General features: G+C 39.5%; 1 protein-coding gene across 10 annotated transcripts in view; it reads right to left on the bottom strand.

The window, feature by feature from the left end:
- Positions 1–1,401: 1,401 nt before the first annotated feature.
- Positions 1,402–15,153, bottom strand: part of LOC109927380 (AP-4 complex accessory subunit RUSC2-like) — a 141,309-nt gene continuing 127,557 nt past the window's right edge. For 9 of the 10 annotated variants that reach the window (XM_048602318.1, XM_048602360.1, XM_048602372.1 and 6 more), the window contains 2 exons: positions 9,159–9,323; positions 1,402–2,282 (listed from right to left, as the gene is read on the bottom strand). In XM_048602318.1, the coding sequence (XP_048458275.1) occupies positions 2,102–2,282; positions 9,159–9,323 (346 nt within the window). In that variant the 3' untranslated portion in view covers positions 1,402–2,101. The remainder of the gene's footprint in view (positions 2,283–9,158; positions 9,324–15,153) is intronic. The other variant, XM_048602365.1, reaches the window with a different exon arrangement.

Raw genomic sequence — 15,153 nt, 5'->3', positions numbered from 1 at the left:
CTCTTTATATTTCTGAAGCATATTTTTGAAGGCCCAAACTTTGCAGAGGAGTCTGGATCATGATGTCAGAAAGGTTGTGCTTTTCATCACACATCAAGGTATTTTATGCTGTGAGACTCTGAAGTTGGTCCAAGCTGACACTCCTTTCAAATGCTGTGCTTGAGATGAATAAGGCACTTAGATAAGAAAGCTAAGAAGGAATAAGAAATACAGCAATAACGCTGGTGACAAAAACAGAAATTGCACGAAAAGCTCAGCAGGTCTGGCAGCATCCATGGAGAGAAACTAGGTCTAATATTTCAGGTCGAGTACCCTTCCTCAGAACTGTGTTTGGGTCACTCGACCCAAAACATCAGTCCTGGTTTCTCACCATGGATGCTGCCAGACCTGCTGTGCTTTTCCAGTAACATCTGTTTTTGTTACTGATTTACAGCTTCCACAGTTCTTTCAGTTTTCATTTAGTACTGTTGATGAGTTGAGATAGAAAGGATTGGGAGGAAACTTGTATAAACATCAATTTAGACAAGTTGGACTGAATGGCTAGCTTTTGTGCCAAATGTTTGATGTAATCTTATGTAACACTGCCTTGAGGATTTGCTGAAGAGTTGCAAGTTCTACTTTTTGAAGAAAAAGGTCCCATTGTTCAACTTCAATTATTCAGATGTTCATTGACCTTTTATTTAGAATATTGCTGTTTGAGGGAAATTACTGCTATGTTTACAAACATTACAACTGGTATGTCCTTCTAAAGTAGAAATTACATTATGTAAAGTGATTCCAGCATTTTGAAATTAAAGTTTAAATCCAAATCACTATTCTTTTTAATCTTAATTTTAACTTATTTTCTGAGTATTCAGGATGGCTATGATAAATTAATGCTTTTGGCACTAGGCTTCAGGTAGCATGGATTCAGGCATAGATCAGTACTTCCCACAAGAATTTTCATCCAACAAAATCAATGGTCATAGGGTTGTGTGGGATGTTCTTACACTCAAATTCTGAATAAATATCAGGATAAGTCTTTGAGTCAGACAAAACATTTTGCTATTTCAATTAATCATAATTTTTCAACATAAAAATATTTTTCAGTATGATCTTAAGACGTGATAGCCATGTTTGAGTTGTACTGCATTATAGTCTCCTACTAAACAGAGAAGATTGAATAAAAGTTTGTATATTTAGTTTTTCTTTTCGTTACTGTGGATAGCTTAGATTGAATTAAAGTCTGTATATTTAGTTTTCTTTTCATTACTGTGGATAGCTTCTTTAAATTTCACAAATCTGTTTAACTGTTAAATTTTGAGAGGGGGATAATTTTTCAAGTAAGTAAATGTTTCTCTTGTCATGAATTGACCACAATTTAATGCGAAGGATTGCAATATGCCAACTTAATTCAAGTCATCATTTCAGCACTTTTATTAATATGCAAAATAAATAAATAATACAATACACATTGAAAGAATGTCCGTAAATAAAACTAAATGTGGAGTACCTTCTTTGACTGCATATTTACAAGCCAGAGGTATATATTACTACAAATTGTTATATTTTCATTGATTCCTACACTACCCCAAACATTAAACATTCTTGTAGAATGACTGTGCAAAGGTAAGCAGCTAAGTCACCCTACAGGATCCAATCAAGGCACCAATACTGTCTTTCACAAACAGAAATACTGCCTGTTATTTGTACTTCACAAATTCATGCGATTTATACTATTTTAAGTCAAAATTTGATATACATTAAATAATAAATTGTAACATTTATGTCCTAGTTCTGTAGCACTCACTTGGAAGTATGTTAATATAACGCTGCTTATTCCTAAAGGCATGTGAAAATTTGAACAAATATTTGTGTGCCATGCATGCTTTATACTCACCAATGCTAAAATGAAAATTAGTTGATGAGCAATATATTATATTTTGTTGGGGGCTCTATAATTGTACATGAATGCGCTCAATAAAAAATAATAAGCAAAGAAATATTGGCAATTTAGTGCTTCTTCTGCTCAATAAATCTTGCTGAAGTAAACATGTTTTATTTGTTCCTCTCCATCCCTTCAGACTTCAATTAAAATCGCACAGTCTATTGAGCATTCAGCCTAATAATCCTCATCTTCGGGATGAGTCACGTATGTAAAGGGTACTAATCCACGTTCAGCACCAAGGCCACACAGCAGCCAGTCAGCATCCACTTTTGATATCACTCTCAGAACGTCACCTTTTTTAAAGCTGAGTTGTCCTTTCTCAGTTGCTATGTGATGACAAAGTGCTTTCACTTCTCTTGAAGGAAAAGAAAATAAAAAAAGTCTGAAAATCTGAATGCATAACTGATCTCAATATGCTAAATATTAATTATATTTTACGTTAGCATTCTGTATCCCACCCCATTCTGTACTGTTGTTAAATCTTTAGTAATCTATGATCTCTATAAATACTTGAGTGTAAATGCATTAAGAATAATCGGCTGTTTTTTTCAAGTGAAGTACTTGAGGAGTTGCACTTTTTCTGTACAGTTTGAACTGTTATGAAATTCTATTAGTTGTACTTTACCATCAGAAGTAATGGATCAGAGGAGAATATTATATTGTTTCTTTTCAAGTCTTGATCACATATATGAGGATGAAAGATGTTGATTCACTTACAGAAAACTATTAGCATTTTCAATACCAACAGCTGATAATCTAATGGCTACGAATGGGACACATTTATCTGGACATGCAGTGAAGACGGTGCTGTAGTGGTCATGTAACTGGACTAGACATCAAGGGACCACAGTTAATGCAGGTGTTGAAATTTAAATTCAATTAATAAAAAAATCAGGAATTAAAAGCTAGTCTCAGTAATAGTGTTGTCATTGATAGTCAAGAAAAAATTCATCTGGTGCACTAATGTTCTTTAGGAAAAGAAACTTGTCCTTAACTATTCGAGCTTACATGTGACTCTAGATCTATAGCAACGTGGGTGACTCTTAACTGTCCTTTGAAATGGTTGACAAGTCATTTGAGTTCAAACGTAATTATAAATGGGCAAAAAATGCCGGCCTTAATAGTGGCACTAACATCCCATAAAAAATTAAAGAAATTCATTATCTGGTTAATTATCTCATCTTAAACAATTGAATTTTTACAGCAGCAATCAAGTGGGACAAAAGACCTTGTTCTCATACCGAGTTACTCACAGGTCACAGACCTAAAGATCCAAATGATCACTCTTAAAGCAATATACAAAAAGCAAGTACTATTTAAATGCTTCTTTGTATCCACAAATACCTGACTATTGAATCTGGTTATGAGATAGATATTTTTAATATTCTTTGTTTGCATACTTTTTCAAAGACTTTTGAATGCTCCATCTAATTCTGACTTCGCAATTAGTCATTCTGAAGCCATCAAGCTTATAGGCCATACAGAGATTTCTTGAGAGAAAACTGATGTAAGAAACTGTGTCTCAAGGGTCACTTTTATGTTGCATTAGTAATTGAAGGAAGATTCTTTTTCGAATAAAAGAAAAAGTACCTTTGCTGTTTTTGATATTTTGTGAATAGCATAGTATTTAATTATTGCAAAACTATTCAGAATACTGTTCATAGGTTCAGAGAATCATAGAATCCCTACAGTGTGGAAACAGGCCCTTCGGCCCAACAAGTCCACACCGACCCTTGGAGCATCCCACCCAGACCCATCCCCCTATAACCCACCTAATCTACACCTCCCTGAACACTACGGGCAATTTAGCATGTCCAATCCACCTAACGTGCACATCTTTGGACTGTGGGAGGAAACCAGAGCACCCGGAGGAAACCCACGCAGACACGGGGAGAATGTGCAAACTCCACACAGACAGTCGCCCGAGGCTGGAATCGAACCCGGGTCCCTGGCACTGTGAGGCATATGATTCATTTAGAATCATAGAGTCAAAGAGATCCACAGCATGGAAACAGGCCCATCAGCTCAACTTGCCTATATCGCCCAGTTATCACAATTAAACTAGTCCCATTTGCCTTGATTGGTCTATATCCCTCCACATCTATCCCATCCATGTATTTTTCTGAATGTCTCTTAAATGATGAAATCGTACTCACTTCCACCACTACCTCTGGCAGTTCGTTTCAGACACTGACCACTCTCTGTGTGAAAATATTACCTCTCTCGACCCTTTTGGATCACTCCCCTCTCACCTTAAACCTATGCCCTCTAGTTTTACACTCCCCTACCATAGGGAAGAACTACTGGCTATTTATCTTATCTATGCCTCTCATGATTTTATAGACTTCTATAAGGTCAACCCTCAGTCCCCTACGGTCCAGGGAAAAAAAGTCCCAGCCTATCCAACCTCTCCTTATAACTCAAGCATTCAGTTTTTATGGTGTTGTAGTCAGAAGAAATCAGCACAAAATTTTTGTTCCTGAACCACAACTAGTCAGTATTTCTAGAACATGTAAGAGAGAGAGAAAGGGCGTATAACAAAATGCACAGATATCATCTGCCATAACATTTAAACTCCGAAGGTAATTTATTATACTATATAAGCTCCGTAAATATTGACATGAAGTAATTCACAATTGCTATAATTCAACAAGGCTGTCAAAATTTCATGACTTGGTACGTAGATTATTGATGACCTAAAATTATGACAAACCTAAGAATTGATCCCTCCAAAAGAGAAATAAGCTTACAATGGTAACATTTCAAATTAAATGAGCTTGTGATCACACATTCAATCAATAATTTTCTATAATGGGATGAATAATCCCCCCCACAAACCACTACAAAAATTTTATTTTAAAAATCTTAAAACTAATGCTGTACGTGTAGCAGACATGTTATACTAAGAGTTCACACGTAGAATTCCTACAACTTGGATGACACTAGTGATAGGAATCAGAATTTACCTGCAAGGAAGCCAACAGGGGACAATTTGGCGTGCAGAACGTTTATATTAGGGTTTAAATTTCTCCATACCACCTTAGAAACATGACTCACCAGAAAACTAATCCCACACCATTACCAGATGTCTTAAAACAGGGCAAATTTCATCCTTCCTCAGATGCAGAAAAATATATGTATTAAGTAAATATATTTTGAAAATAGTACAAATACAATCCTACAGCAAGTGTTTTGCTTTAGTTAGTAAAAGTCCATGAAGTGAAACGATTTTGAGTGTTTACAGTCACTTCCAAATACACCTTTTTGCCTTACCCACATGTAATTTACCAACAGTGACTTTGGTAATCTAAACAGCTAAAGTGGTAATTTTTTTCTTACAATGTTCTCTGCAACTGCTTCATACTTGATGAAAGATTGTGGTCCACACGGATACCAACAACATAGGTAAGTCTAGGAAAAATGATCTGCTTAGATAATATGAGCAGGTAAGAGTTAAATTCACAAGCACATCTCAAAGGTAATAATCTCTGAATTAGTACCAGACCTATGAGCAAATTGGCGTAGGGCAATTAAGATGAGAGAGTTAGTGCAGAAAGTATTCAAAGATTGGTGTGGGAAAAATAGGTTTCAATTCATGAGGCTCTGGCACGGGTACTGGGGAAAGCGGGAGCTGCTTATTAGATTCACGAAGAAGCAATGTTCTGGTTGTACACTAATGGTTTAGAAAGCAGCGGTTCACCTTAGTTGAAGGTTCAATGACAAGGGGGCATAATTATTAAGTAAAAAGTGGGAGGCTTAGAGGGAATTTGAGGAAATACCTTTACCTGGAGGGTGGTGGGGATCTGGAATTTTTTAAATTCATTCATAGGATGTGGGGAGTCTCTGGCTAGGCCAGCATTTATTGCCCATCCCCATTTGCCCAGAAGACAGTTAAGAGCGTACCACATTGCTGTTGTTCTGGAGGAGACACAAACAGGTCAGCCCAGGTAAGGCTGACAGTGTCCTTCTCTAAAGAGCATTAGTGAACCAGATGGGTTTTAAGCAAATGCATTGCCAGGAAGCGTAGTTGAGGCAGGAAACCTCACAACCATCAAAAAGTAATTGGATGACCACTTAAATTGTCATAACATTCAGGGCTTTGCGCCTAGTGTGGGAAAATGGGATAAGTGTAGGTAGTAGAATATTTTTGATAGGCTCAGGGCCTCTTCTGTAGTGTATGATTCTATGCAAGATGGTAGAGAGGACTTTAAATTAAATAAAGGGATGATGGATCAAGGAGGGATAAATTGGATGAGGCAGAGCAAGAAAACAAGGTAGAAATAAGGAAAGCGATAATCAAAACATCGCAGAAAGGGACAGAGCAAAAAAAAAGATTTTTTTTCATTCATGAAATGTGGGTGTCATTGGTTGAGCCAGCATTTATTGCCCATCCCAAGTTGCTCTTGCAAAGTTAGTAGTGAGCTTTCTTCTTGAATCGCTACAGTTCATGTGGTGTAGGTACCCCAAATAGCCAAAGGGAGGGAGTTGGAAAATTATGACCCAATGACACTGAAAGAATGATGACATGTTTCTAGTAGCATGTACCACCTACAAGATGCAGTGCAGAAATTCACCAATGATCCTTAGACAGGCACTACCATCTAGAAGAACAAGGGCAGCAGATACAGGGGAGTACCACCAATTGCAAGTTCCTCTCCAAGCCATTCACCATGGAAATATATCATCATTCCTTCTGTGTCGCTGGGTGAAAATCCTGAAATTCCCTCCTTTATGGCTTTGCAGTTTACCTACAGCACATGGGCTGCAACGGTTCAAGAATGTAGCCCACCACCACCTGCTCAAGAGCAGATGGGATAGGCAGTACATGCTGGCCGAGACAGCAACCACCAAGTCCCATGAGTGAATAAAAAAAAATGGAAACTAGTGATGTGCAACAAATGCTGGCCTTGCTAGTGACACCTACTAGCTCACGAAAGATAAAGAATTAAAAAAAAGTTAAACAGTAATGGTAACATAGGGTGCTGTGTAAATCAGGAAATCAATTGTAATGCATAGAACTTCAAACTATATATAGGCAGGTAAATCTAATTGACACTACTATTGTGGAGGATAAATTCCTGGAATGTAAATGAGATGGTTTTTTGAATGGTATATTGAATAACCAATTAGAGAACAGGCTACTTTAAATCTATTTTAAATTATCAATGAGAAATTCTGATATAAAGGAGTCTCTTGGGAGGAGTGACCATAATATGAATTCCATGTTTCAATGGGCTGAAGAGTGGCAGGACTTATACACTTAATGGTAAAGTCCTGGGGAGTGTGGCTGAACAAAAAGACCTTGGAATGCAGATTAATAGCTCCTTGAAAGTGGAAAGTGAAGGCAGACTGGGTAGTGAAGAAGGTGTTTAGTATACTTGCCTTTATTGGTCAGTGCATTGAGTATAGGAGTTGGGAGCTCATTTTGCGACTGTACAGGACATTGGTTAGGCCGCTTTTGAAACACTGCATGTAATTCTGGTCTCTCTGCAGAAGGAAGGATGTTATGAAAGTTGCAAGGGCTCAGAAAAGATTTACAAAAATGTGGCTATGGTTGCAGGGTTTGAGCTATAGGGAGAGGCTGAATAAGCTGGAGCTATTTTCTCTGGAGCATCAGAGGCTGAGGGGTGACCTTATGGAGTTTATAAAATCATGAGGGCATGGATGGGATGAATAGCTAAGCTCTTTTCCAGGGGTGGGGAAGTCCAAAACTAGACGGCATAGGTTTAAGGTGAGAGGGAAAAGATATAAAAGGGACTTTAGGGGCAACATTTTCACCCAGAGGGTGGTGTGTGTATGGAATGAGCTGCCAGAGGAAGTGGTGGAGGCATCTGGATGGGTATGTGAATAGGAAGGGTTTGGAAGGATATGGGCCAAATGCTGGCAAAGGGGGCTAGATTAATTTAGGATATCTGATCGGCATGGACGAGTTGGTCTGAAGGATCTTGTTGCCATGCTGTACATCTCTATGACTATGAAAATGATGAGATTCAATCTGAAACTAAGGCCTTAAATCTAAACAAAAAACTAAGGGGTGAGGGAAACTTGCTGTGGTGGATTGGGAGACTGTATTAAAGACTATAACAGAAGACAGGCAATGACTAGTATTTTAAGAATACATACATGGTTTACAACAATTGGTACAAAAATCTAGCAGGCAAGGAGTTGCAAGCATTGCTAACAGGAGATGTTAACGATTAGGTAAAAGGAAGAGACTTACAACATTGTGGAGCATTTTAGTATTCACCAAAAAACAACCAAAAAATTGATAGAGAAGCAGAAAAGACAATGCAAACATATTGGGAGAAGCACAAAATGGAATGTAAAACCATCAATGTTTGGACATTAGAAAGAAAATGGTTAGCAAAGTAAATGTGGGTCCTCTATAGGCAGAAGTAGGGAAATTTTGCAGAAATCAAATATGGTTATGCCTGTCCTCACAGAAGAAGATACAAAAGTCACCCAGGGAAAGTTTTCTGCCCTTAGGAAGGCTATACCTGTCATAGTGTGAGTGGAATAAAGGCTCACCAGGCTGATACTTGGGTTAGAGGGCATGTCCTATGGAGAAAAGATTGTGGATACTGGGGCCATATGCTCTCCAGTTTATAAAAATGAGAGGTGATCTCAAAGAAGCACACAAATTTCTTATAAGGATAGATGCAGGAACGATGTTCCTCCTGATTGAGAGTCTAGAACCAGCCACACAGTCCCGGAAAGAGAGGTAAGTCATCCAGGACCAAAATAGAGGAATCAATTCACACAGAGGGTTGTGAATCTTTGGCATACTCTATTCAACAAGGCTGTGCATGCTCGGTTATTCAGCATATTCAAGACCGAGATTGACAAGATTTCTAGATATCAGAGATATCAAGGTGTTTGGGGATACGGTGAGAAAATGGCATTGAATTCGAAGATCAGCCATGATCTTACTGAACGGCGAAGCAGGCTCGAGGGCCTGAGTGGCCAACTCCCTGTCCTATTTTCTATGCTCCTCGATCATGCAAGTGAAGCATCACAACCACTGTTCTCATTGAAATTTCCAGTTAAACAGAGCCTGCACATTGAACCTATTGATTTGTATTGCTTTGTGCTTTAGAGAGCTGTGTTTACCCACCAGGACATCAGAGAAGATAGCTTTGTTACTTGAAGTAACTAAATCAGCCAATGAAACAACTGAATAAATAGAATGCATAACTGCCTAGATTCAGGAAAATAATGTAAATACTACTACCGCTCATGCTGAGCTTTTCTTTCTTGAGATTCAGGCTGACTACCTCCAGACTGTGGATTGAATTGTTCTGATATGCGCTGGAGACCTCTCCATTTTCCAGCTCCCATGGTCTGCACCATTAGATCATACACCGATCTATCAAGTCCCAACCAGCCAGAAGGTAATCTGGAAAAAAAAGATGGAAAATTTTAATTAAAATGATAAAATTATAGAATCTCTACAGTGTGGGAACAGGCAATTTGGCCCAATGAGTCCACACTGACCGTAACCACACAACCCTAACCCTAACCCTAACCCTAACCCTATCGCAAGTGCATCCCACCCAGACCCAACCCCTACCCTATTCCTGTAACCTTGCAAATCCCATGGCCAATCCACCAATCCTACACATACCTGACAGTATAGGCAATTCAGCATGGCCAATTCATCTGAACTGCACATCTCTGGACTCGGGGAGGAAACCCATGCAGACTCGGTGAGAATTTGCAAACTCCACACGCTCATTTGAGGGTGGAATCAAACCCAGGCCCCTGGCACTATGAGGCAGCAGTGCTAACCACTGAGCCACTGTGCTGCCCTGAATGTTTCATTGTTTTTAAAAACAATGCTCTACTGGTGCCCAAAGTTTCCACCCAAACCCCAACATAGATGAGTTATGTTCAGCTTACTATTAAAACCTTTCAGAGAATAAAGGAACAGGAGTAGGCCATTTGGCTCTTTGAGTCTGCTCCATCATGCAATATCATTGAATCATGGAATCCCTGGAGTGTGAAAACAGGCCATTCGGCCCAACAAGTCCACACTGCCCCTCCAAAGAGCATCCCACCCTGACTCATTCCCCTACCCCTGCATTTCTTCATATCTAACCCACCTAACCTAAACATCCCTGGACACTACGGGCAATTTAGCATAGCCAATCCACCTAACCTGCACATCTTTGGACTGAGAGAGGAAACTGGAGCACCTGGAGGAAACCCACGCAGACACGAGGAGAATGTGCAAACTCCACACAGGCAGTCACCCAAGGGTGGAACTGAACCCCGGTCCCTGGCGCTGTGAGGCAGCAGTGCTAACCACTGAGCCACCGTGTCTGCCCTGTTGGGGACCTCTGGAGGAGACTGAGATGGATGATTCTCTCAATACTTCTGGCTGAATACTGTTGCAAACGCTTCAGCCTTATTTTTTGCACTCCATAGATAATTATCTAACTCAGTATCGTGTTCCCACGTTCGCCTCGTACCCTTTGGTCCCTTTAGCCTTAAGAACCATATTGATCTTGTTTGCATGTGCTGCTGAGACAGAGTGCATCCTAAGTGAGACATAGCCAGAGTATACGTTCCTGGGAATTGAGAACAGTGGGAATTGGATGCAGAAGAGAATAGATGCTTTTTCCTTTTTTAGTGATTTATAGTTGATAAGGATTACATTCTACAGTAACGAGGACCTGGAATAAGGACCCTAGCGTAATTGATGTTTTTTTTTTCCAAAAGGTTTAATTTAAAGAGATAAGTCATGGCAGGAAAGCTCAAAACCGGGGTGTATTCTTCCTGCTCTATGTGGAAGTCAGGGAAAATTCCCATGCCCCGGGCCAGCTGCTTCTGGAAGCTGGGATTTCAGAGCTGGAATAGCAGCTGGGGTCACCGCACAGCAACCACAAGGCGGAGAGAATCGTGGTTAGCATATAGAGAGAGGTGGTCACACAACAAGCTAAGACTCCACAGGCAGGAATTAAATGGGTGTCTAGCAGGCAGATCAAGAAGATTAGGCAGTGCAAGAGTCTCCTATGACTATTCTCCTGCAAAACAGATTTGGATACTGTTGAAAAGAACAGTCTCTCAGGGGAAAGCAGCAACAGCCAAATTTGTTGCACCCGGCACCCTACTGCACAGGGATGAATAAAAAGTATGGGAATGCAATAGTTATAGGGGGATCAGTTGTAAGGGGAAAAGGAAGGCATTTCTGTGGTGGCAAGCAAGTCTTCAGGATGGTATTTTGCCTCCTTGGTACTAGGCTCAAGGATTTCTGAAAGCAGCTACAGGACATTCTTGAAGGGGAGGTGAATCGCCAGTAATTGTGGGACACATTGGTACAAACGATATAGGTTTAAAAAAAGGGATGAGGCCCTAAAAGCAACACAGGAGTTAGGAAATAAGTTGAAAATTTGGACCAATGATGTGGAATCTGTATGGGTAGAGTAGAAAAACACATTAGTGGGGTTTGTATACAGAACCCCCAAGTTGTAGGGGTGATGTTGGGAATGGAATCAAACAGGAAATTAGAGAGACATGCAATAAAGAAACACCTCTAATTATGGTAAACTTTAATCTGTATATAGATTGAGCAAATCAACTTATTAACAGTACCATAGTGGAGGAATTCCTGGAGTGTATACAAGAAAATTTTCTGATTTAACATACCAAGGATATTGGGAGGCAATAGCTTAGTGGTATTGTCACTGGACTGTTAATCCAGAGACCCGGGTAATGTTCTGGGGACCCTGGTTCAAAACCTGCCATGGCAGATGGTGGAAGTTGAATTCAATAACAAAAGAAATCTAGAATTAAAACTCTATTGATGACCATGAAACCACTGTCCATCTCATTCACTAATGTCTATTATGGAAGGGAACTGCCATCCTCACCTGGTCTGGCCTACACGCGGCTCCAGACCCACAGCAATGCAGTAATTAGGGTTGGGCAATAAATGTTGGCCTATCCATTGGCACCCACATCCCATGAATGAATGAAGAAACAATCCAATTAGAGAATACACCATTCTAGATGGGTACTGTGTAATGAAAAGGACTAATTGGCAGTTTGGTTGTGCATAGGCCCTCTGGGATGAATGGCCATAATATGCCAGAATTCCTTATCAAGATGCAGCGTGACATAATTAATTCTCAGAATCAGGTCCTGAATCTGAATACAGGAAATAATGGTATGAAACATGAGCTGACTATGATGAATTGAACAATGCTCAAAAGGATGATGGTGAAAAGGCAATAGCAAACATTCAAAGACAGCATGGATGAACTGCAACAACTGTTCACTCCTATCTGGAACAAAAGTAAAATGGGAAAGGTGGCCAAACCATAGGAAATTAGAGACAGTATCAGATCCAAGGAAGAGGCATACAAATTGGCCGGAAAAATTGGCCAGATCTGAGGAATGGATATTTAGACATCAGCAAAAAAGGACAAAGGGATTGGTTAAGAAAGAGAAAATAGAGTCAGAGATTAAGCCTGCAGAAACGTACAAACTGACTGTAAAAGCGTATTCTCTAATTGGATTGTTTCTTCATTCATTCATGGGATGAGGGTGCCAATGGATAGGCCAACATTTATTGCCCAACCCTAATTACCGCATTGCTGTGGGTCTGGAGCCGCATGTAGGCCAGACCAGGTGAGGATTGCAGTTCCCTTCCATAAAAGTGAAGGGAAGAAAATTGAAGAAAAATGTAGATCCCTTACAGACAGAAACAGGGCAATTTATAATGGTTCAGCGTTCATAAAGGAGGACACAAAAAGCGTACCAGAAATGGTGAGAAACACTGAGTTTAATGATAGGGAGGAACTGAAGGAATGAGATTGAAGGCAGATAAATCCCAAAGCTCTGATAATCTACATCCAAGAATACTGAAGGAAGTGGCCCTAAAAAGTAGTGGATGCATTGTTGGTCATTCTTCCACGATTCTATAGACTCTAGAACAGTTCCTACATATTGTAGGGTAGCTAATGTAACCCCTCTATTTCAGAAAGGAGGCAGAGTGAAAACCAGAAATTACAGACCAGTTGATGTGATGGAAAAAGGGAAAAAGCTACAGTTCGTTATAAAAGAATTAATAGTTGAGAATTTGGAAAACAGTGGCAGGATTGGAGAGAATCAGCATGGATGTATGAAAGGGAAATCATGCTTGAGAAATCTATTGGAATTCTTTGAGGATATACCTAGTAGAGTTGATGAGGGAGAGCCAGTGGATGTGGTTTATTTGGACTTTTGGAAGGCTTTCAACAAAGTCTCACATAAGAGATCAATGTGTAAAATTAAAGGGCATAAAATTGAGGGTAGTGTATTGAGATGGAAACGAAACTGGTTGGTAGACAGGAAACAATGAGTAGGGATAAATGGGTCTTTTTCGAATGACAGGCAGTAACTAATGGGGTAGCGCAGGGATCAGTGCTAGCCCTGAGCTATTCACAATATACATTAGTGATTTGATGAGGGAAATAAAAGTAAAATCCCCAAATTTGCAGATGACACAAAGTTGGGTTGTAAGGAGGATGCAGAGGTGCATCAGTGTAATTCTAACAAGCTGACTGAATGGGCAAATGCATGGCTAAAGCATAATAAGATGGATAAATATGAAGTTGTCCACTTTGGTCGAAAAAACAGGAGTGCAGATTATTATCTAACAAGCTATACATTGAAACAGGGGAATATGCAATGAGACTTGGGTGTCCTTGTACACCTATCACTCAAGGAAAGCATGTAGGTACAGCAGGTGTTAATGAAGGCAAATGTTGGCCTTCATAGCTAGAGGATTCAAGTGCAGGAGCAGTAACAACCTGCTGTAATTGTACAGAGCCTTGGTGAGGGCACACCTGGAATATCATGTGCAGTTTTGGTCGCCCTACTGGGGAAGGATGTCCCTGCTATAGAGTGAGTGCAGCGAAAGTTTACCTGACCAATTCCTGGGATGTTGAGATAGATGAGGAGAGGTTGAATCGGTTATATTTGCTGGAGTTCAGAAGAATGTGTGTGTGATCTCAAAAATACCTACACAATTCTCACAGGAGTAGACAGAGCAGATGCAGGAAGGATGTTCCCAAAGGCAGGGGAGTCTGGAACCACAGGTCATAACCTAAGGATATGGGGTAAACTATCTACTACTAAGATGAGAAGAAATTTCTTCACCTAAAGAGTGGTTAGCCTGTGGAATTCACTACCTAGAAAACAGTTGAAGCCAAGCACTGTATGATTTCAAGGAGGAGTTGGATTGAGCACTTGTGGCTAAAGGATCTGGGTGAAAAGCAGGAACAGACTACCAGGTTAGCTGATCAACCATGATCATAATGAATCGTGGAGCATTCATTAAGCATTAAGGGCCGAATGGCCCACTCCTGTTCTTATTTTCTATGTTTCTATGAAAACACTTAATGCTTTTGCAATCTCACACTGTCAGTCAGCTTTAAGGAAAATGATTAAAAATTTAGTCAATTACTGCCACCCTATAACTGAGGCCAGGAAATAATATTTAAACTTTTATTTGAAAAAAAAAACCCTGGAATTCGATAAAATGTCATGATTTATGAACTTCCAATTTAATATTAGACACTACAGTATCTCACTGACTGATTTGACACAATATGTGCAAATCTATGACCAACTTTAATTGCAAAGCATAGTACAAACTTTAAATTTTTATTGAATAGGTAGATGAACTGTTAGCTGGTCTTAAAAAGACATTTTGTGATGGGCTGTTGCAGGGAAAAGTTTCCACCGCAGAAGAAAGACAATTTATCCTGATGCTTCTTCACATGCTAAATTTGAAAGCCAAGTGCTTCCTTCACCAGAAAGAATGTGAAGACTGTAAAATTCTGTACAGTTGGTCACTCTGAATCATTTGTGACATCTGATTTAAAGTTGACAATAAGGAATGAGGCACAGTTGATTCAAGAACTTGTGCTTCAGACAAACACTTGCACTCCAGCTTAAAATAATGTGATAAAGATTTCAACTCTTTAAATTCAGGAAGATGAACATAATTGATGTATAATTCGGCAGCTAATGGGAAACACTGCAAATAGTTTGGCCAGAATCTAAAAAAGGTAAAAAGAAAATGTGAAAGTAAAACCCGAGTATTAAATTAGCTTCGTGGCAGACAAGAAAATGAGATTATTTTGGTGGCTTAAAGTTGACTTACAATAAACTTATGAAAATAAACGTTCAGTTCATCTCAAATTTTGACCTTCCCTTCATCCAAGTTATTATAGATT

The sequence above is a fragment of the Rhincodon typus genome, chromosome 1 (assembly GCF_021869965.1).
Source record: "Rhincodon typus isolate 14 chromosome 1, sRhiTyp1.1, whole genome shotgun sequence".
Taxonomy (NCBI): Eukaryota; Metazoa; Chordata; class Chondrichthyes; order Orectolobiformes; family Rhincodontidae; genus Rhincodon; species Rhincodon typus.
The sequence above is the reverse complement of the archived record's forward strand: the minus strand, read 5'-3'. Positions and strand labels throughout refer to the sequence as shown.